Here is a 20,900-nt window from a genome sequence, read left to right on the forward strand (position 1 = left end):
TCACACACATCTTCCCCCCGGCAGCATAGAGGGTCCATATAATCAGCACAGTTGCAAGGTGGACACCTAAGATTGGTGTCACCAATTCAGTGATCAGTCATCTGACCAAATGTCTCCCTTCTGTTCCTGAGGTATAGTGTTGAATCATGGTCAGAAAAGTTTTTCGTTCAGAACATTATGATGTCACAGTGAAGATGACCTTTGACCTTTTGAATGTAAAATCCCATCACTTCATTTTATCCTGTTAGACATTTACGTGAAACTTTGCCATAATTTGTGTATAATTGCTTAAATAATGGACAAAAATATGTTTTGTGAGGTCACAGTGACCTTGACCTTTGACCACCAAAATCTAAGTGGTTTATCCTCAAGTCCAGGTGGGCGTTTGTACCAAATTTGAGAAAAGTCACTTAATGCCAACTTGAGATGTCATGCTCACAAGAATGAGACAGACGTGAGGTCACAGTGACCTTGACCTTTGACCACCAAAATCCAATAAGTTCATTTTTAATTCGAAGTGGATGTTTGTGCCTAAATTTGAAAATGTTCTTGAGATAACACCTCCAGCTACAGCTATCACCGGCGCAGAGGCATAACAAATTGACAGTATAAACCAGTAAATTTATTTGAACCCTTGTAATATTATCAATAGGACTTTAATAATTTTACATTAGGACTGCTCCAATTGGAGTTTTTAGGGACAGTGTTGATTTTATGTCAATAAAATCTGAAACAGATCACTGAATGTTTCTTAAGCATTTTACATAAAGTTTCTGCATAAACCCTCTTAAAAACATTTTTGCAATGTTGCCTTAATCTTGTGTAAACATTAGAAATAAATCTCCCTTGCATTGTGCTTTAATACACTCTGTGGAGCTCTACGACAGGTGAGTTTTATGACTGTAAACTGGGAGTGACGGTAATTTATCATTGTGTCTTTGGTGTACCACTCTACAGTGACTTCATGTTGTTTTAAGTTGATCCCAGCTGCAGCAATTTTTTCCTTGGCAACTATAAAGCAGATCTTATCTTATATATGTTACCATTAAATTAACATACTTTATTTGAGCTGTATCTTTGGGCAGATAGGAAATGCTAACCCATTTTCATGACTTAAAATTATGTCTGTTTTTGTCTCTGCTGTAAAACTCACAAGCTGTTCTGTGGCATTAAACAGCACCATCTTGAGTCTGTGTGGGTGTAGACAGGCAGATAAATTGCCTCAGATGCCTGAGCGGTGGAAGTCAGTCAGCCTCAAAAGATCAGCCTGTAAAACGCTGCTTGAGTAACATTTATTTACTGTCAGGTCCCTTGTAACACGTATGATCAATGCATGATCAATAACCAGACCAAACCACTGACATATGGAGGTAAAAAAAAGAGAGAAGAATGTTTGAAAGGCAACATGGTTTCCAAGTCATTAGTAAGTCCTTTTGACCTCAGTTGGACATTTCATACTAGTGTAAAATGTGGCAGTAAACCTGATTCAACATTTTAAGGTGACATTAGGAAGATGTCACTGTGTGTGTTTCTTCAGCCAGGTCCTCAGGTGTTCCACCTGTGCAGTAACGCTACTCTGGGCTGTGCCTCCAGGGGCGCTATACTGCTCCACACTGCTCCTGTAGTCCCACACTGTGGATACGTCGCTTCCGAACAGAGGGCTGAAATGACAGAATAGATGCAGAGGAGAGAAAGAGAGGGGAAATCAAAATGGCATCAAAAATGCTGGTGGGTTATGTGTGTAAATTAGAAGAAGACAGTCACCTAACAGCACTCAGGTCTTCGAGAGTGAGTTGATTCAAGGCGATATTTTTGGATTCAGCTGCGAATACAGCTTTGCCAGAGATACCATGAGCCTCTCTGAAGGGCACCTGCAACACAAAATGACACAGACTCTGTTACTGTTGCTCTTGATTCTTTCATGGTACAGCATCTTAAGAATATTCATGTTGCATTATTTGATTAAACATGGACTTTTATGTTCTTTTGAATCACATCTCTTTCCACTGACTTCTTAAAAATATTCTTACATTTGCATTTGGATGGAAATATCTGAAACACCACTCACCCCCTTTCTCACAAGGTAGTACGCCAAGTCAGTGGCCAGCATGTCTGGACTGAGGGCGGCTTCCATCACACTCTGATTAATCTGAAACACAGGACAAACATCCAAGGAAACAAAATCTTTTTCATTTTGTCTTTTGAAAGGCTTTGTCCTCTTTTAAAGTTTGTTAAAATGGAACTATGGTATTTTTCAACCTAAATCCTATTTTCTCATTTTTTTGTGTGTCTAATTGACTCATGGGAACAAGTTTTGAAATTGGTCCAGTATTGAGAGACTGCTGCAGCCGGCAGTAGCAAAACAGGTTGCAATGTCACCACTCAGTGCATGTGCCCCTCGTCAATTTATGTCCATTAAAAGTGCTTGTTTTTGCCACTAAAATTATTATTAAAGTTATTATTATATTATTACAAAAAGGACCCTACAGAAAATTGAAATATTTTTCCCTATATTTGCTTGCTCAGACTCTTTAAGTCTTGCTAACAAGAAGTCTCGTTCTGGAATCTCATGAGTGGTGACTTGTTGCAAGACGATTATGGTGGAAATGATAGTGAGATAGTGAATATTTAGCCCACTTCGACAATGTGGTAAAGTCTGTGAGATTTCAGAACGCGACTTCTCGTTAGTGTGACTTGGACACAACAAAGAACAGAACAAGTGAAAGGTTCAGGAAAATGTTTCATTTCTCTGTAGGGTCATTTCCATAATGTTATGAGACACTCTAGTAACTATCTGAGCCTGTTTGTGGCAAAAACTCACTCACAAGTCACTTGGACAAAAAACATGAGAAAATAAGGTTGAAAAATACCGGAGTTCCCTTTCAAAAAACAGTCCATGCTGCTTCGCACAGGAGAAACATAATAACAACTGTACGCCTTTTTAATAGCAAGTTCAGAAAATTCTGCACAATGCTGTGAAATTGGTGTGTCTGGAAATCTTGTAGACACTGGACATATTGTCTTTCTTTTTTCTAACACGTGCAAGGCTTCTGCATTGTGTGCTCACTAGAAATGGATGTAGCAAAATGAAAGAGGTCAAGGACTTTATACAAAATAATACCAAGCAGTCACAAATCTGATCTGCAGCCATGAGACCATTAAGTGTATTTTTTTTTTCTTTCAAAATAAGTAACTGTGTCTTAAGTCACTGACCTTGAGAGTTGACATGACTCCAGTTGTCACCTGCAGCACAGCGTGCAGACTATCATAGCAGTCAAACATGGCCTCCTTATCCTCCTGAGGAAGTGGGATGACAAAGACACCACGACCATGAAGTTAGACAGAATATATCCAGAAGTAACTGCACACAAACATACGCATTCATACCTGCAGGTCTTTGTTGTAAGTGCTGGGCAGGCCCTTCAGGGTCATCATAAAACCTGCACACTGAAATACAAAGTCAAAACTTGAGCTTGACAAGAAAACTGGTTCATCTCAAAGAGGTTTATCCTAATAAATAAACAAAGCAGTACAGTTCATCAAAGCACAGCGAGTCTGAATGTGATGCTCTGACTAGTAAAACCTGACTTTTACACTGTGGTTTGCTAAGTTTGATTCTGCAGAAAAACTAATGATAGCTTTATGGCACATGAGGGCACTGGTGTTCCAGAGGAAAGCTGCAAGCTGACAGAGGCAGGAGTGAAACGCCTGCTGAACATACATGATCCTCCTCTAATCAGTAAAAGGGAAAACTTCTGAGCAAAGAAGCAACATCGCTGCAACAAAAAGCAACAGCGCTTATGGGAAATGTGGTCTTCACTTGCACCACTGCAGTGCTTTCATTTGTTTGCTGAAATGATGAAGATATCACCATTTAATTTCACAAAGACATATTTGAGAGCCATTTCGGCAAATGTGGGCTCTCAAGACACAACATTAAGTGGTAAAGTGGGCCCTTCAATGAACAGATGATGTAATAAAAGTGAATCTTAAGATGGAGGTCTTACTCTGCCAAAGACACGACCTGCTTTACTCCTGATCAGCTCCAGACTGTCAGCATTCTTCTTCTGGGGCATCAGACTGCTGCCTGTGCTACACACAACAAGTGCAGGTGAGAAGAAAGAAGGCAAATAGAGAGGAGTGGTGAAATAGGATGTAACACGTGCTCCAACATCACAATAATGACAGGACTCATGAAGAGTACAGCAGTTCACAGCAGATGTAGTCTTTCAATAAAAAACGTTACATTTAAGGCCTTTGAGGGGCGAATGGGGAGAACTTGTTCGGACGCATGTTCAAGGCCACAACAATAAACCAATGTCCGATTCGTCAGGTTTCCAATTAACAGTTTCAGAGTCCGTCAAATGTAAGTTTCCATTCATCAATTTCAGTTTCAACACGCTACAAACTCCTCATGCTGCCACACCTAACAGGTCTGTCACGCACCTGCTCATCACCTGCACCTTACCTATATTACCTGCGTTTTCCTGTTCTAGTGCGCCACCCCGTGTACAAACATCAAAACTGCATCCATTTACATGAATCAAGACAAACACAAAGAATGTTATTGTGGCTCCAACAGACTTAAAAAAAAAACATCTTTAGGAGCATGCAATAATTACTTTATGTCACTCCAGTTACTCGTGCACTCTCTGATTTTCTCTCAGTTTTCATATTGCGTTAGAGTATGGGCTCAAGCATCATCATCTACAATCAGACATCTAACATTTTTACACAATCAGGCACTTAAAACAATGGACAAAAAGCCTGTCCGGTGGCATCACTGACGCATATTAGAGCGATACAATCTTTTCAGCTTTGACAGCTTTATTAGCTTTTGTTTCCCAAGATTAGTTTTCAAAAGTATGAACAGTCTAGCTCCAGAGCCTTTTTCCAGATTTATTCAAAGACAAGACAGTAATAGAGCAACAAGGAGCAGCGTGAATGGCAACTGTAAAATAGCATATCGTAAATTTTAATTTGGACAATCAGCTAGGCTGACAAGGGCTGTCAGCTCTGGAATACATTACCAACTGAGATCAAACTGATTACAGATTTAGGGGCTATCAGTGTAAGTGTACTGTAGTATACGTATTGTTGAATAAGTTGCGATGTTTGTATTCTTAACTACAGTAACTATTATAATACAGCCAGACATTTCATTTACTAATACTAACTATACTAATTATATGAATGAATTGCTGTAACACTGAGCTTTCTACAAACTAAAGCTAAATGATTTACTCCATAGTTGAGCAAACTGTAATTTCAGATCACGTAATGAAACACACACTGACCTGTAGGCATCAGAGAGTGAGATGAAGGAGAACTCTTTTGTGCTGTACAGCATCAGGTCCTCGGCCATCTTACTGAGGTGGGTCGAACACAACGAAGCCCAGAACAGGAACTCCGCTGAAGAACACACATGCAAACATGAGGAAAATTAGAGAAGACAAAAAAAGGCTAACTAGATTTTAACATGTTCTTTATTGACAGCTGACTGATAACCGGTTCCATATCTAGTACAGCAAGAATACGATCATACCTGATTATTTGTTTGTTTTGATTTGTCCCGTTTGTCTGTATCCCCACCTCCATCTACCCCAATGTATGCATTGTACACAAAAAAATTAAGGGAACACTTAATGGTCACAGTATAGCACCAAGTCAGTTACACTTCAGGGATATCAATCTGTCCAATTAGGAAGCACAAGTGATTGTGATTCACCAGGTGCAACCCCAAAAAAGGGAATGGTTTTACATGTGGTGTCCACAGACAGTTGCTCTCTCCTTCTCTTTCCTGTCAGACTCTTCCCTAGTTTTGTGATTTGCTAGTGTCCCTGTCACTACTGGTAGCGTGAGGCGATACCTGCAGCCCAATCAGGCTGCACAGCTCCATCAGGGAGGGCGCAAGAAGGTTTGCTGTGTCTCCCAGCACAGTCTCAAAAGCATGGAGGAGATACCAGGAGACCCGGAGAGCTGGACAGGGCCACAGAAGGGCATCAACCCAGCAGCAGGAACGGTATCTGCTCCTTTGTGCGAGGAGGAACGGGAGGAGCACTGCCAGAACCCTACAAAGTGACCTCAGCAGGCTATTGGTGTGCATGTTTCTGACCACACTGTCAGAAACAGACTCCATGAGGGCCTGACATCCTCTAGTGGGACCTGTGCTCACAGCCCGGCACCATGCAGCTCGATTGGCATTCTCCAGAGAACACCAGAATTGCAGGTCCTCCACTGGTGCCCTGTTCTCTTCACAGGTGAGCCAGTGGTACCCTGACTGCTGTTAGGTACCAAGATGAAATCCTCAGAGCGACTGTCAGACCTTATGCTGGTGCAGTGGGCCCTGAGTTCCTCCTGGTGCAGGACAATGCCCGGCCTCATGTGGCCAGAGTGTGTAGGCAGTTCCTGGATGATGAAGGCATTGATGCCATTGACAGGCCCTCTCGTTCCCCTGACCTAAATCCAACTGAACACCTTTGGGCTTATGTATCAGTGCATCGGACGCCACCAACAGCAACACAAAGGTAACACCACAGACAGTGCAGGAGCTCACTGACGCCCTGATCCAGGTCCAGGAGGAGATCCCCCAGGACAACATCCGCCAACTCATCAGGAGAATGCCCAGACATTGTCGGGAGTGTATACAGGCATGCAGGGGCCATACACATTGCTGAGTCACATTATGAGTTGCTGTGATAAAATTCACGTAAGCTGGATCAGCCTGTGATTTCAATTTTTTACTTTGATTTTTGGTGTGATTTTAAATCCAGCCCTCAGGGGTTTGGTTTCCACTGACTATTGTTACGTCATTTTGTTCTCAACAAATTACACCATGTACATCAATTTGAATAATTCATTAATCAAGATCTGATGAGTGATTTTAGCGCTCCCTTAATTATTTTGAGCATTGTATGTCACTACCTTAACTTTTTTGGACTACCCTTTGCACCATAAAAAAAGAAAACAAATAAAAAACTTAAACAGCAGACAGACACATATGGCTTACGCACCAACAAAGTCCCTTTGGCCAGTGGCATCCATGCTGTTCAAACTGATGCTGTCAAACTGCAACTCTACAGAAGAGGAAAACTGGTATAGTTCAGTTTTTATAAATACATTTTTCCTAAATAACCAAGACACAAGACAGTAATAGTCTGCTCATTTTTAACCTGACCTTTCTGCAGCAGCTCCCTGTCAATGTCAAATGGTGTTCCAGCAATGGCCCCACTGAAAACAAGAAGAAAAATTTGGGTTAATCTATCACCTCTGGGGGTGTGAATCCATATCAGACAGCGAGTGTGTTCACAGTGTACCTGCCGAGTGGTAAAACATTAACTCTTTTCTTAATCTCCTGAAGCCGGTCCACATCTCTGCTCAGAGCAACAGCATGGCTGAGGGTTGGTTCAGCCAGCGAGTTGGGAAACAGAAACACAAGATTGCCATGAACAAAACACCATCTAATATAAAAGCTGGGACACGTGCAACGATTGTTCGCTTTTTAAAGATCACCTTAGAATCCAGTGGCTCCATCTGATTGGCTGAGCCCTCTGCATGTGGGTGTAACCAGGAAACAGGACGTCAATTTCTCTGAGGTTCAGAAAAGTGACAGAAGACATCGCAGGGCAACTTTTTTTAAAAAAAAATCACAATCACAAATGTGTGTTTGTGTGTATCGGTGTGTTTCTGTCTTACGCTGCTGCCCGCTCCACCATGGTAGACATCAGCTGTAGGGCATTGTCCGTCAGGGTTGAGATGGCATCTCGCAGCCACAGCCTCATGTCAGTCACAACCTGGTCGACCCAAACGCACACAGCACAGTCTCATGATATCAGCTAGTCCCTGCAATGATGTGATACATGGACCGCAGCTCCAAATAGCAGTATAATATTAATATTGTAAAGACAAACCTGATCGTTTCTGCTCCTGCCAGTGTGCAGCTTCCCTGCAGGAGCACCAATCAGCTCCTGAATAAACAGACAGTAAAAGGACTAAAACATTCTCACTCATGACAGCCATCAGCCAATACTAAAATGGTCCATAGGTTCTCAGCTGATCATTCTTCTCCATGCTCTGTGGGATGTTGACACTTGAAAAGAGGGAAAGCAAGTGAGTGAATGGAGCTCTACCTCACCTTTAGTCTGCGCTCATTGGCAGTGTGAATGTCTTCATCTCCAGGTTTGATCACAAAAACACCTTTGGACCACTCTTCAGACACCTGGAGGAAAAAAACACTGTATCACCAAGCAGGTTAAAAACACACAGCTACTTTTAAACAGTAGTACATAGCACACATACAGTATATGGACGCACTGACTTCAAGGCTGCACTATCCACTTGTATTAGCGTATAAATCAAATTATCAACATAATGTATATAGGAAGCTTAGTTTGCTTTGCCAAAGCTAAACATGAGTGTAGAGAAGGCACCCGGAAACCTGACCTGGCTGTGTGGGTGAAAGACTTGGCAGCTGACATCTGTCACATGATGATAGCATTGTTCACGACAAACTCAGCATAATACAGAGAGGAATTCTGCGCCATGGCACATTTTCAGCTGTCACCCATTAACTTACGTTTGTGGCAAACATACCCATAATGCAACAGGAGTGTATTTCCTTGCATATCTGTGGGAGAGAACTCACAAAGACCATAATCATAGTGCTGCAAATTGTCAGCTTGGATTTATGATGTGGTTAACTTCCTTTTTTTCCCTAAAGCTGAGTGTAGCTTTGTGTGTGTGTGTGTGTGTGTGTGTGTGTGTTTTTTTTTACCTGATCCAGCCCATTTAAAATTTGCTGCATCTCATCTGTGGTGACCAGCTTTGCCTTCTCCAGAGCTTTCACATAAGCCTTGCTCCCTCGGATGTCAGCATCCCACATCCTCTGGTCATACGCGATGGATGCGTTGAACTTCTCCATGATGGGATCAGTGTCTCCCACGAAACGACCTCCCCAAAGTTTACTTCCCTGATCAGCAGCAGAGACAGGGGCCAAATAATGTGTGTGCACCGCTACATTTACATTAGCTAGAGCATCTGGCAGACAACTAATGTGTCTGCTACGTGATAAAAGAGAATGACAAAGGAGAAGAGGGATTCCAGTTTGACAGCTGGCTTAAACGCCCAGCTGGGTGCTAAAACAACAACAACACATGAATGGCAGTGTTGGAGTTTTCCAAAGCTAAATGTTAAACTTACCTCTGTGTTGGCCATGTTTGTCACCAGTGGGTATCCGTAGCGGTTTGGTCCGGTTTTGGCTTTAAGGGACGTTGAATCAAAACTTGTGTTAAGTGCCAACGAACAGATCTCGATGGCAGACACTGTCGCGTGCAGCGCCAGCAGAGAAGATTCTGCTAAAGCTGTGTGTATCGCTTTAAATGACGTCACCGGAGTTGTTGATGTCATATTACGTCATACATAACTGGTATGGGAAGAAGTAAAACTTTTTTTTATTTAAAATTATTCATTTGCACAAAACGGCACATTAGGTGAGAAAGATAAGATAAAATAGAATAAAATAAGATAATATAAGATCAAATTAATGGTTACTCTAGGAGTCCTCAGATATTTTCAGTTCAACATCACCTCTGATGGGAGACTTAGCTTGTTTTCCTTTCATTAGTCCTAAAGTACTGAGGTGATGGTCTAGAATGTCTCTCCTGAAAACAGAAAAAAGGAGGAAGAAGCAAAGTGATTGGCCATTCTCCTCTCAGTTCCCCATCCACTTTGAGGCTGTACATTTTCTGACATGGAAGTTGAAAGTTTGTTGTCTGTTGTCATTAATGGATATTTTTAATTCAATCTGAGATAGAGAGATTTGGGGGGGGGGGTTTGTTTATGTTATGTTTAGTGTTTGTTTATGTTATGTTTAGTTATTTTATGTTATTGTTTGATTTCCTTCATATCATATGTGGTTTACTTCTCTTCAACCTAAGACAGATGTTACCTGAGCTATAGGACTTGAAAGTGTCCCTTGTTTGTTTGTATTAAGCTCAATTAAGCATTATTGGGGGAGAAGAAAGTTCACTATCCACACTACAAGCTGTCACCATGACAGTAGTACCTTTTTTATTATTATTCTCTATTAAACAAACATAATATATTAACATTATATACACAGAGACTTATCTTTACCCGGGGTTGCCTACATATAACTGAGAAAAAAACAAAAAGAAAAGAAAAAAAAGAAAAACATTGAAAAATTAGTATAAATCCAGAGTACTGTGCTGTGCATATGTAATTTATCAAACACACAGATTGTTTTTTATTGCCTTTTCATTATCAAGGCCTCTTATTTGGGGGCCACAATGTTGTAGATTTTGATAGAAAAGCTTAAAATTCGGTTTGGAGTCGCCCACTTCCTGTAAATGTGGGATTTGCTCAATAAGAAAAATTAATGGTACAAAAAAAACATCTCATTGCTTTGATTTTTTTATTTTTTTTTCCAAATGTAGTAATTAATTAATGAAAAAAATATGTTTGTGGGTCATTTTCCAGGTCATACTAGCTTGTTATAGAAATGTGTTAACTTAACAGGTAACTTATAAATGTTGTAATCACATTTTTAGCAGCCATTTATCTTCATCTATTAAACATGAAAGCAGAGCAAAGCCCTATTCCACACACCGTTTAAGCTCTGTGTCAGATTTGAACCAATCACAATCGTCTTGGGCGGTGCTGTAACAACGGTGCCCTGCCAAACAGTGTCGGGGGGAACTTGTTTTGGTGGAACACTTGCACCTTAGCATTAAACTGTGTAAATCCCCGCAAAAGAAAGCGACGCTTAAAACATGAATTGGATATTGTTGCTCTTGTTTCACGCTCGCTCAGTGTTAAAGTGAAGTGTGGAGATAGGTCTGGTAAGTTCCATGTAGCGAGGGGGGTTTAAAAATGGTGACACACTGACAGCGGAGGATGACGGAAGCAGTTGGTCTCACAGGCGGAGTGTCCCAAAGGCGGGGAATTTGTCAAACATGGTTCCCTGGTGTTTGTTTAACATTTTTGGTGAAGCTGTGACTACTGAAGCTGTGTACAGATATGGTTCTCATGAGTACTGGTAACGGTGTTCTTAAATAAGCTAAATTAGCTACGTAAAATAACTTGTTATATGATGTAGAAGGCGACGGTGTTTTGTTGATTCATGCTGCCTTGTCGAGGATAATCACTCAGCTTAGCGCAAATCGATAGCAAAGTCTCGCTAACCTATCACAAAATGATTGCAAACAGGAGTAAGTCTTCTGTCAAAATATGGGGAACATATTTTGATACTCATTTTCAACATCCTAATTTGAGATGTCAGAGGTAGCGTGTCTCGACGGACCTCCTGACCCAGTGTGTAACGTTAACGGTACTGTGAGCAGGCGCAGAACCGTTATGTAACTTAGCACATCTGGGTAGGTAACGTTAGCAAGTAACGACAGATCATTGGCATTTGACTTCGCGTTATAAAGCGAGAATATTGAAAAAAGATAGAATAGAAATACAGAAATAAAACTAGTGACGTTAGGTGTCTACTGCTAGCATACACAAGTCAGAGTGGATTGTGTATTATATACACTGTCATTCATTTGGCTGTATGTTACACCGTTCTTGTGTTATTTTATGAAAATGGGCATTTGCAAAGCCTATATGTAATTGCTTAAATTAGGCTTCATTTTGTGTCATTAGATTGAGGGGGATATTTGTCCCCCCCAACAACAAAAAACATGCACAAACATGTTGGATAATGAGATGGCATCATGCCACATCCTAGTATGCATGAATAGGGTGAGGACCACCTTACATTTGTTTTGTGAGTGTGTGTGTTTGTTTTAGTAAAGTGACTCTCAATAAATGTGTTAATATGAATACACTAAGTAAAGATTTCACATGTACTGGAAGTCATTTGAAATTAACCATATTTCTTTGCCTTTTCCTCAGGGTAGTATCCCACATCATCATCTTCCTCATCTTCTGCATCCTAAAAATTCAGCCGGAAACAGCAAATTAAAAATGGGACCAAAGTCGAGGCCCACAAGTAATGGCCCAATGGACAGATTTCTCAAGGTAGCAATTTTCTCCTGTATAATGAAATGTCCACTCAAATCTTGTCAGTTTCATATAAGCAGTATCACATTAATTATGTTTTTACGTTAATGCTTATCATTTGCTGTTAATAACTTTTCTGTCTGATATCTCAAGAAAAGCACATCCAACCAGAATGGGAAAAGCTGTCAGCCTCCTAATTTGCAACATGCTGCAAAGGTTGGTCATTTTTATCCTGTATATGTGTTGGCAAATAAGAATATTTGATACTGTAATCAAGCTTATTTTTTCTTCATTTTTATTTGACTTTGGGGCTCAACTTCTTGCTTTTTGTTAGTTTCTTTAAGTTTAAGGTTTAAGTGTTGTCTGTTTCTGTGTGTCAGCCCTGTGATAAACTGGCGACCCCTGCAGGGAGTACCTCACCTCTCACCCAGAGTCCGCAGGCATCGGCTCCAGTCCCTCGCAAGCCTCTGGATAAACAGGTATAGCTAACGGATGGATGTTTGAGAGTGGTATGGTTTTAACAGGAAATAAAATGTTTTGATTTGATTCAATGAAGTGAGACTTAATTTTGTTTCATTTCTAGGAAGAGGAGTCAGATGAAAGCTACTCTCTCCACTGGTGCTGGGGTGACAAGAATTTCAAAGAGCGCGGTAAAGGAGGAACTGTCGAGGACTTGCTGAAGAGAAATTCAGAGTTTAGAAGAATTGCAGAAAAGAACAAAAACAAAGAGCTTGTTATAGTAAGAGATGGAAAAGCTATCAGTTCACGCTTTCCCTGTAGCTTGATTAAAAATGATCCACTGACTATCAAGTTTATCAAAGCTGTAGACCATCCAAAGCAATCGGTTGGTGGTTCTGTTCAAAGAAAGAGGCCATCTGGCGAGCTTGTGATGTTTCATGTACGGACAAAGGGAGGTAAAAAAGTAGTGAATATCATGAGAAACCCGGCACTAAAAACAGACTTCAGTGAAATGACTGTTTATGCATACAAAGGCGAAAAAGTGAGGAAAGCTCTGAGAAGAGATGGTCGTTTAAAGGATGTTGTTTTTAAGAAGAACTGTGTGCTCTCTCACACGAGCACTGACGCAAACACTGGGATGTCCAGCCTTGTTGATGATCTTGATGGTGAAACTTTCAAGATCATATTGCTCAATAAGTCTAATCCACCAGAAAGTCAGCCCGACAGTCAGGATGATGCTTACGTGATGCAAAATGAAGCTGAGATATCTGACTGTAATGGAAACCCAGATCCTTCAAAGCAGCCAACCACCACAGCTGAGTCAGTGAACGACAGCATACCAAAAAAGAAACCAAAGCTAAATGGTAACATGGCACCAGAAATCATATTGCATGAAATTCCCAATTCAAAAAAGACGCAGTGCCACCTGTCTTCTCAGTTTCAAGATGTAGTGAAAGGAAAGAAAACGCTGCAAGGATCTAAGCTCTCTCGTATCCAGAATCTCTTCCGCGTAGAGTTTGGAAAGAACGCTCAAACATGCAGGGAAGTGAAAACAATGAAGACACTGATGGATCTCAGTAACTCTGTTTGCCAGGTCAGAATAAATAACAGACCAGAAGGAAGTGGTTTTCTCCTATTTGGCAATTTTGTCCTCACAAATGCTCATGTAGTTAAAGGCATTTATAATGAGTACACAGGGCAACTTAATGAGAGAGTCACTGTCCATTTCTCTTATGAAAGTCTAAACCCCATGGAGTCAGGAGCTGCAGTGGAAGAGGTCGTTGGATTTGAATACGGTCCTGTTGTGTCAAGCTACGAGTGTGACTGGGCGTTGTTGAGGGTCTATGCAGATCAGACATTACCTGATGCTCTGTTAAAGCGCTTTGGATTTCTTCCCCAAAGTGGTGGGATCTGCATTATTGGGCATCCTGACGGTGGTGTGAAAAAGATAGATCCATGCCTGATTATTCCGACTGAAAACCGAAACCAGGTAGTAGAGAGGCATCACAGTGAAAATCCAGATGGTGTTCTGCCGGAAAACCATCACTACAGTGAGAACCAGCAGCCCATTCAGATGATTACTCAGCAGTTCTTTGAGGATGTGACAGAAGATGTGCAATATATCAGACAGGCTCTGACTTACGAGTCTTGCTTTTATTTTGGCTCATCTGGCTCTCCAGTCTTTGATGAGCACTGCAATGTGGTTGCAATGCATTCAGGCGGATATGCCTACCGCAATGCAAGAGGTGAAAGGCAGAGTGTCATAGAGTTTGCCCATCCTTTGTCCTTCGTTAACGAACGCATCATTCTCCAAATGGTGGAAAGAGGAAGGTTCGATGTGTTAAGAGAGTACCTGGCTTGCGGTAATCCACGACACCAAAACACCATGACCAGTTTAAAGAAAGTGGTTGAGAGCAGAAATCTCACAGCATTTAAAAATGCAGTCAACAATTCACTGGCCACAGGTGACGAGAGTCTGAAGACATTCTTTAAATTCTTCTCTCAGAGAGAGGAACCTGTCCCAATGGACATTGATGAAGCATACACAGTCTAAGTGCTGACAGAAGATACAGTGTGAGTTCCTTAGAAGTGTCACTTGATGGTGGTTGTGACGCATCTTTATCAGCTGATCTGTCAATCAGCTGATATTAGGGAGGCGTGACTATCCTGTCACTTTTGACGGGACAATCACGTCACCTGCTGTCTGTCCGCCGCCTCTCCAGGACGCTGCTCCAGGTGTGGGAGAGCATGTATGCCCCCTCGTCCCGTCAAAACTGACAGGACGATCACGCCTCCCTAACATCAGCTGATTGACAGATCAGCTGATAAAGACATGTCACAACCACCATCAAGTGACACTTCTGAGGAAGGCAGAAGTTTCCGCCAAAATGATATGAGATATGTAACATCCTAACACATGTCTGAGATAAAAGAACAACCAAAGTCATTATCAGAAACTAAAGACATAATGAACACCAATGAACCATAGTCAATCAGTTTTAAGATAAAGGAAATTACGTCGTGAAAAAACCCCCAGTTATAACTGCATCGCACTCTCCCGCTCTAACCCTCTAACTTTTCAAAACTACACAAATAATCCAGCCATTAAATTCTATTTTCAGATCCTGAACAATATCTCCAATCCCACACTTACTGCACTACTTCCAAGTCACAACACAAGACAGCAACGACTAGATCAGTCTCGCATGCACTTATTCCTCTACCACCTTACAATTACAGTTACGGTCAGAGATCATTTTGTCACAATCACACTAAGTTTTGGAACTAGATCCCACACTACATCAGAGCAATACTGTCTTTTACACATTTCAAACACATTTAAACACTATCTGATGGAAGGATGGACCTGCAACCACTGATTTAAATCCCATATCCCATTTTACTCACTCCATTTCAGTCCGCTACTCTGCAATGTCTATGTAGCTGCCTATGTTTTGTTGTTTTGCCTCTGCTGATTGTTTCTGTTTATACTTTATATTGTAATGTGTTTTTGTGGCAAAACAGGAACCTGCTACAAACCAGTTTTTAACTGAGTCAGGCCAGTTTGAACTGTAACACACAATGGTACATTTAATTCATTTCCTGTATAAATAAAGAAATGAAACGAACAAATAAATAATGAGGATTTTACAGTATCCAATAAAGTGTTTTTTTTTTTTGATACTTGGATTTTGATTGTGTATTCTTTGCTCTTATCGACAGCATAAATGTACGAATGAGAGAATTTCTCACCTTGAACATCTCTTGACACTGATTTTGCTACCATTCATATTTTCATGTGGAATTATAGATTACATAAGAGGCACAGTATATCCATACTGCTCTGTACACCAAATACTGATGTGGTTCAGTAACTGCAGTTTTTCTGCTCTGATGGGGGGAAAATATCAGCTAGTGAGTGTCATACTAAACTGTCATATAACATGCTATAGCATTGTTATTACATGTTACGTAACCTCTCCATATCTCTTATTCACTACTGGTGTACATTTCCATCATTCATTCACACATTTTTTATTGCAGGGTTTCATAGATGAAGACTTACTTGCAGAGTAAATCATTTTTTTTCTTTTTGTTGGTTTAAAACAGACATGAACACGAAGTTAAACATCCACCCAAAATATTCTGGTATTCATTTACAGTGATAGAACAAATGGCACATTATTTCTTCTTCTAATTCACAGAAAGTACAAGAATATTCAGTATGACGTCTAAATCTCTCCAATGTTTTTCTATGCTGGATATATAGGATGCAACATTGTACAGGAAACTTCTTTAACTTTATTATTAAGACAGAATTTGTCTCCAGTCAGCCACACTTTGTGACAGTTAATTTCATCATAAAGCGATGCCCAAGAAAACCTTAATGGGGGCAGAGTTACAGCTTGTATGTGATTCCTGATGTATTTCTTGATAGATTTATTCTTGGTAACTTCAACTTCTCAGATGAATATACCTCTGCTAGATAGCCGATGACTGAATCCGCAATTGCTGAACCTCAGCACCTTTCTTGGCAAAGCATCAATAACTACTGCCTGTGGGCGCAACTGGAGAGCTGAATTTGGAGATTAATTATTTGTCAGTGTCTGCCCCTCAGTATTAACAGGTTGTCTAATCAACATAATAACACTGTCAACCCATTTCCAATAATATATTTCCTTTTATATTTAATATCTTTTTACCAAATGTAATTAATTGGTGAAAATGGTGTTTGTATGTCATTTTCCAGGCCAGACAAGCTTGTTTATTGAAATGTGTTAACTTTACAGGTAACTTATAAATATTGTAATCACATTTTAGCAGAAATTAAACACTACCCATTAAACATGAACACAGATGATGATTTTTTATAAATTTATTTAACACATAAGTTTACAGAATGCAAATCTTCAACATTATTACACACATATGTCATATATAACATATGCCAGGGGGGATAAGAGTTTACAAGAAAATATTAAAATGATCACAAATATGAATGGTTTTAATTGCCTTTTGATTAAGGGAAAATTTAATGGAATCGATGTACTGCTTGACCTCACTGTAGAAAGCAACAAAAGAAGGTTTTCTATGTGTAAACTGTGAATGTGAAGCACAGCCGGGCTTTCTTCCACACAAGTTTGAACATAAGCGCTGTGTCAGATTTGAACCAATCACAATCGTCTTTGGCGGTTATGACGTAACAACGGTGCCCTGCAAAACAGTGTCGGAGGGGAACTTGTTCTGGTGGAACACTTGCACCCTGGCATTAAACTGCCTGAATCCCCGCAAAGGAAAGCGCCACATAAAACATAAAAAGATATTTTAGCGTGTAGGTTGCTAACTTTGATATTTTTGCCGTTGTTACACGCTCAGTCTTAAAACCAAGTCTCGAGAAAGGTCTGGTAAAGTGAGACTAGTTCCACGTAGCGACGGGGATTTTTAAAACGGTGACACGCGGAGGGGAGGATAACAGATATCTCTGAGGATAACCTTAGACATAGGATAACGAACGCAGTCGGTCTCGCTGGCGGGATATTCAAAAGGCGGAAGAAAAAAAAGGCGGAAGAATTGTTCGACACGACGCTCGTCCCTTCAAAGATGGTGTTTATTTACCACTTTTTGTGAAGCTGTGACAAATGACGAAACGAATAGGTATGGTTCTTATGTGTCATAGTAACGGTGTCCTTAAATAAGCTAACTTAGCTAAATTATATAACGTGTTACATGATGAAGTCGACTTTGTTTTGCTGATTCATGCCGAGTTAAAGTGCTCACTTAGCTTAGTGCGAATGGATAGCAGTACCCCAGCAAGAAGTGTACTGTAAGAATATGAGGGACATATTTTATTCTCAATTTTAACATCTTAATTTGAGATTTCAGAGGTAGCATGTCTCAACAAACCTCAATCCACGTCATAACGGTACTGTGAGCAGGCGCAGAACCGCTATGTAGCACATCTGGGAAAGAAATGTTAGCAAGTAACGACAGATCAGTGCCTGGTATTTGACGCGAGAATATAAAAAAAATGTAAAAACAAAAATGTTATAAAAAATACAGAATTAAAAGGAGTAACATCAGGTGTTTACTGAATAATGTGGCCTAACAATGAATATGTATTGTATGGAGTGTTCTTCGTTTGGTTGTATGCTATACCTTTCTTGTATTAATGTATGAAAATAAGTATTTGCATAGCCTACATGTCATTTTGTAAGTTTAGTTTTGTGGCATTGGAGTGAGGAGGATATGTGTCCTTTCCAACAACAACAAGACATGCACACACTTGTTGGATAATGAGATGGCATCATGCCACATCCTAGCATGCATGAATAGTGCTGACCACCTTACATTTGTTTTGTTTTGAATTGCAGTAAATGTCATATTGGTGCGGATACATTAAGTGATGACTCAATGTGTACTGTAAAGCAGGGTTGGAAATAAGCACCAGAAACCACAAAAAAACAAACAAAAAAAACAAAACAGAAAAACAATGCTAATCTATTGAGTTGCTGGTAGATTTTAGAATCCACGAACCACAGCGGCAGATGGACCAAAAAAACCCCACCTCTGACTCTAAGTCATTTGAAATTAACCATATTTCTTCGCCTTTTCCTCAGGGTAGTATCCCACACCATCATCATCTTCATCTTCTGCATCCTTAAAATTCAGCCAGAAGCAACACATTAAAAATGGGACCAAAGTTGAGGCCCACAAGTAATGGCCCAATGGACAGATTTGTCAAGGTAGCAGTTTTCTCCTGTATAATGATATGTACACTCAGAACATTAATTATATGTTAACAACGGCATTTTGCTTTGCAAGACTACAAATTTATATGGTGTTGTCAATTTCGTTTAGCTCTGTCCTTTTTATCAAGGAAATGAATTAAGAAATAACCTGTCAAAAGTCTTAAATGTTCATTCCATAATATACATTTCTATAAATAACTTTTCTGTCTGATATCTCAAGAAAAGGACATCTAACCAGAATGAGGAAAGCTGTCAGCCTCCTAATTTACAACCTGCTGCAAAGGTTTGTCATATTTATGCTGTATCTGTGTTGGCAAATAAAAAAACATTTGATACTGTAAACAACCTTATTTTTCTTGTCTTCATTTTTATTTAACTTTGTGGCTCAACTTCTTGCTTTTTGTTAGTTTCTTTTGCATTAGCGGCACATTGTAAAAATCTATTTAATATGTGCTTTGATTTCACTTCAGCCATGTTTCTGAGATAATAACAGAAAGGTTTAAGTGTTGTCTGTCTCTATGTGTCAGCCCTGTGATAAACTGGCGACCCCTGCAGGGAGTACCTCACCTCTCACCCAAAGTCCGCAGGCATCGGCTCCAGTCCCTCGTGAGCCACTGGATAAACAGGTATAGCTAACGGACCCTCATGAAAAAACACTGCTGAATCACTACTCATCACTACTACTAAATACCTACACAAAAACTACTGTTTCACTACTTGATTGCTATTGAGCTGTGTAGTGATTTGAATAGTAATGAGTAATGTATTGGGTGATTTCACTACTGATCACTACTGACAATTACTACATGATGCCTATTCAAATCCCTGCACAATTGCTACTTAATCACTTCTGTCTCACTATTGGATTTTGGGAAATTACTATATAATCACTACTCATTCCTTCACATTTATTATTGAATAACTACACAATGCTTACACATTTACTGCTGTATGCCTTCACAATCCCTATGGAATTACTACATCCTTCTGAGTATGTAGTGTTTTATCACTACTCATCACTATTGAATTACTTTTTATTTCTACAGAAACCATTTTGAATTACTATTGAAACTGTACATGATCATCTCTTAATCACTTCTGTCTCACTATTGGATTTTGGGAAATTACTATATAATCACTACTCATTCCTTCACATTTATCATTGAATTACTACACAATGCTTACACATTTACTGCTGTATGCCTTCACAATCCCTATGGAATTCCTACATCCTTCTGCATATGTAGTGTTTTATCACTACTCATCACTATTGAATTACTTTTTATTTCTACACAAACCATTTTGAATTACTACTGAAACTGTACATGATTATCTCTTAATTACTTCTGTCTCACTATTGGCTTTTGGGAAATTACTATATAATCACTATTCATTCCCTTCACATTTATCATTGAATTACTACACAATGCTTACATATTTACTGCTGTATGTCTTCACAATCTCTATGGAATTACTACATCCTTCTGTGTGTGTAGTGTTTTATCACTACTCATCACTATTGAATTACTTTTAATTGCTGCACAACCCTTTTGAAATTACTACTGAAACCCTACATGATTACCACTTAATTACTTTTGTCTTGCTATTAAGCAATGACTACATATAAACAATTAATTCCTTGACTTTTACTCTTAAATTACAACATTCTTACAATTTCTGATGATGAAACTGTCCCATTCATTACCATTTACCAGTTCAGTATCATGGTTCAGTCAGTATTCAGGTGAGACGTGAAACCAGGGTGTAAAATATCATACAATTTTATTGCAAATTATTACATACATTAATTACATTACATATTTGATCAGGAACATGTCTTGTGCCATTGAATGCACTTAAAAGAACAGCTAGACTACCCCCAAGGAACCCTCCTCCAACCAGAACTACGGAGTTGTCTCTTCGAACTTGTCATAACCAGACACCTGACTATCCTCTGTGACACACATACAGTATCTCTATGGGCTTCTTCAGGTGTCTTGTGAATGCACTTAAGAACAGCTAGACTACCCCCTAGGAACTACCCCAACACACACAAAAAGACCAGTTGGTTAGCAAAAAAAAAAGGACTAGGACCCGCGCAAGCGTGATCCTATGTGATATTACACGAGCGTAATCCATATACAATATGAATGAAACACTCTCGCA

The 20,900-nt window shown here is 39.8% G+C and overlaps 2 protein-coding genes and 1 long non-coding RNA gene across 6 annotated transcripts; 2 read left to right on the plus strand and 1 right to left on the minus strand.

Annotated features, from left to right (window-relative positions):
- Positions 1 to 1,280: 1,280 nt before the first annotated feature.
- On the minus strand, positions 1,281 to 9,420 carry asl (argininosuccinate lyase). Its single transcript, XM_033636847.2, has 16 exons — positions 9,199 to 9,420; positions 8,774 to 8,968; positions 8,135 to 8,218; positions 7,911 to 7,967; positions 7,696 to 7,793; positions 7,513 to 7,590; positions 7,317 to 7,394; positions 7,178 to 7,230; positions 7,014 to 7,076; positions 5,298 to 5,412; positions 4,008 to 4,092; positions 3,388 to 3,447; positions 3,214 to 3,297; positions 2,069 to 2,149; positions 1,765 to 1,871; positions 1,281 to 1,661 (listed from the first exon to the last, which is right to left on the minus strand). The coding sequence occupies exons 1-16, from the start codon at positions 9,403 to 9,405 to the stop codon at positions 1,517 to 1,519; spliced, it is 1,590 nt and encodes a 529-aa protein (XP_033492738.2). The 5' UTR covers positions 9,406 to 9,420; the 3' UTR covers positions 1,281 to 1,516.
- Positions 9,421 to 10,497: 1,077 nt separating this feature from the next.
- Positions 10,498 to 15,669, plus strand: LOC117272738 (serine protease FAM111A-like). 4 transcript variants are annotated; one of them, XM_033651784.2, is made up of 6 exons: positions 10,902 to 11,056; positions 11,668 to 11,766; positions 11,920 to 12,045; positions 12,181 to 12,243; positions 12,408 to 12,506; positions 12,611 to 15,669. In XM_033651784.2, the coding sequence occupies exons 2-6, from the start codon at positions 11,716 to 11,718 to the stop codon at positions 14,537 to 14,539; spliced, it is 2,268 nt and encodes a 755-aa protein (XP_033507675.2). In that variant the 5' UTR covers positions 10,902 to 11,056; positions 11,668 to 11,715; the 3' UTR covers positions 14,540 to 15,669. The 4 variants fall into 4 exon arrangements, with proteins under 4 accessions (XP_033507690.2, XP_033507675.2, XP_078028651.1 ...); XM_033651799.2 differs by lacking the exons at positions 10,902 to 11,056; positions 11,668 to 11,766 and adding an exon at positions 10,498 to 10,859; XM_078172525.1 differs by lacking the exon at positions 12,181 to 12,243.
- Positions 15,670 to 16,955: 1,286 nt separating this feature from the next.
- On the plus strand, positions 16,956 to 20,693 carry LOC117272759 (uncharacterized). Its single transcript, XR_004502966.2, has 4 exons — positions 16,956 to 17,640; positions 18,603 to 18,728; positions 18,955 to 19,017; positions 19,262 to 20,693. It is a non-coding gene; the product is annotated as an uncharacterized LOC117272759 (long non-coding RNA).
- The last annotated feature ends 207 nt before the right edge of the window (positions 20,694 to 20,900 follow it).

The sequence above is a fragment of the Epinephelus lanceolatus genome, chromosome 11 (assembly GCF_041903045.1).
Source record: "Epinephelus lanceolatus isolate andai-2023 chromosome 11, ASM4190304v1, whole genome shotgun sequence".
NCBI lineage: Eukaryota > Metazoa > Chordata > Actinopteri > Perciformes > Serranidae > Epinephelus > Epinephelus lanceolatus.

Coding starts and splice junctions, on each gene's coding strand:
- asl (XM_033636847.2), bottom strand. CDS start 9,405: ATGACATCAACAACTCCGGTGACGTCATTTAAAGCGATACACACAGCT. Junction 3,298..3,387: donor CTTACAACAAAGACCTGCAG/GTATGAATGCGT, acceptor CCACTTCCTCAG/GAGGATAAGGAGGCCATGTT. Junction 2,150..3,213: donor GAGTCATGTCAACTCTCAAG/GTCAGTGACTTA, acceptor CCTGTGTTTCAG/ATTAATCAGAGTGTGATGGA.
- LOC117272738 (XM_033651784.2), top strand. CDS start 11,716: ATGTTGGATAATGAGATGGCATCATGCCACATCCTAGTATGCATGAAT. Junction 11,767..11,919: donor TCCTAGTATGCATGAATAGG/GTGAGGACCACC, acceptor CCTTTTCCTCAG/GGTAGTATCCCACATCATCA. Junction 12,046..12,180: donor CAATGGACAGATTTCTCAAG/GTAGCAATTTTC, acceptor TGATATCTCAAG/AAAAGCACATCCAACCAGAA.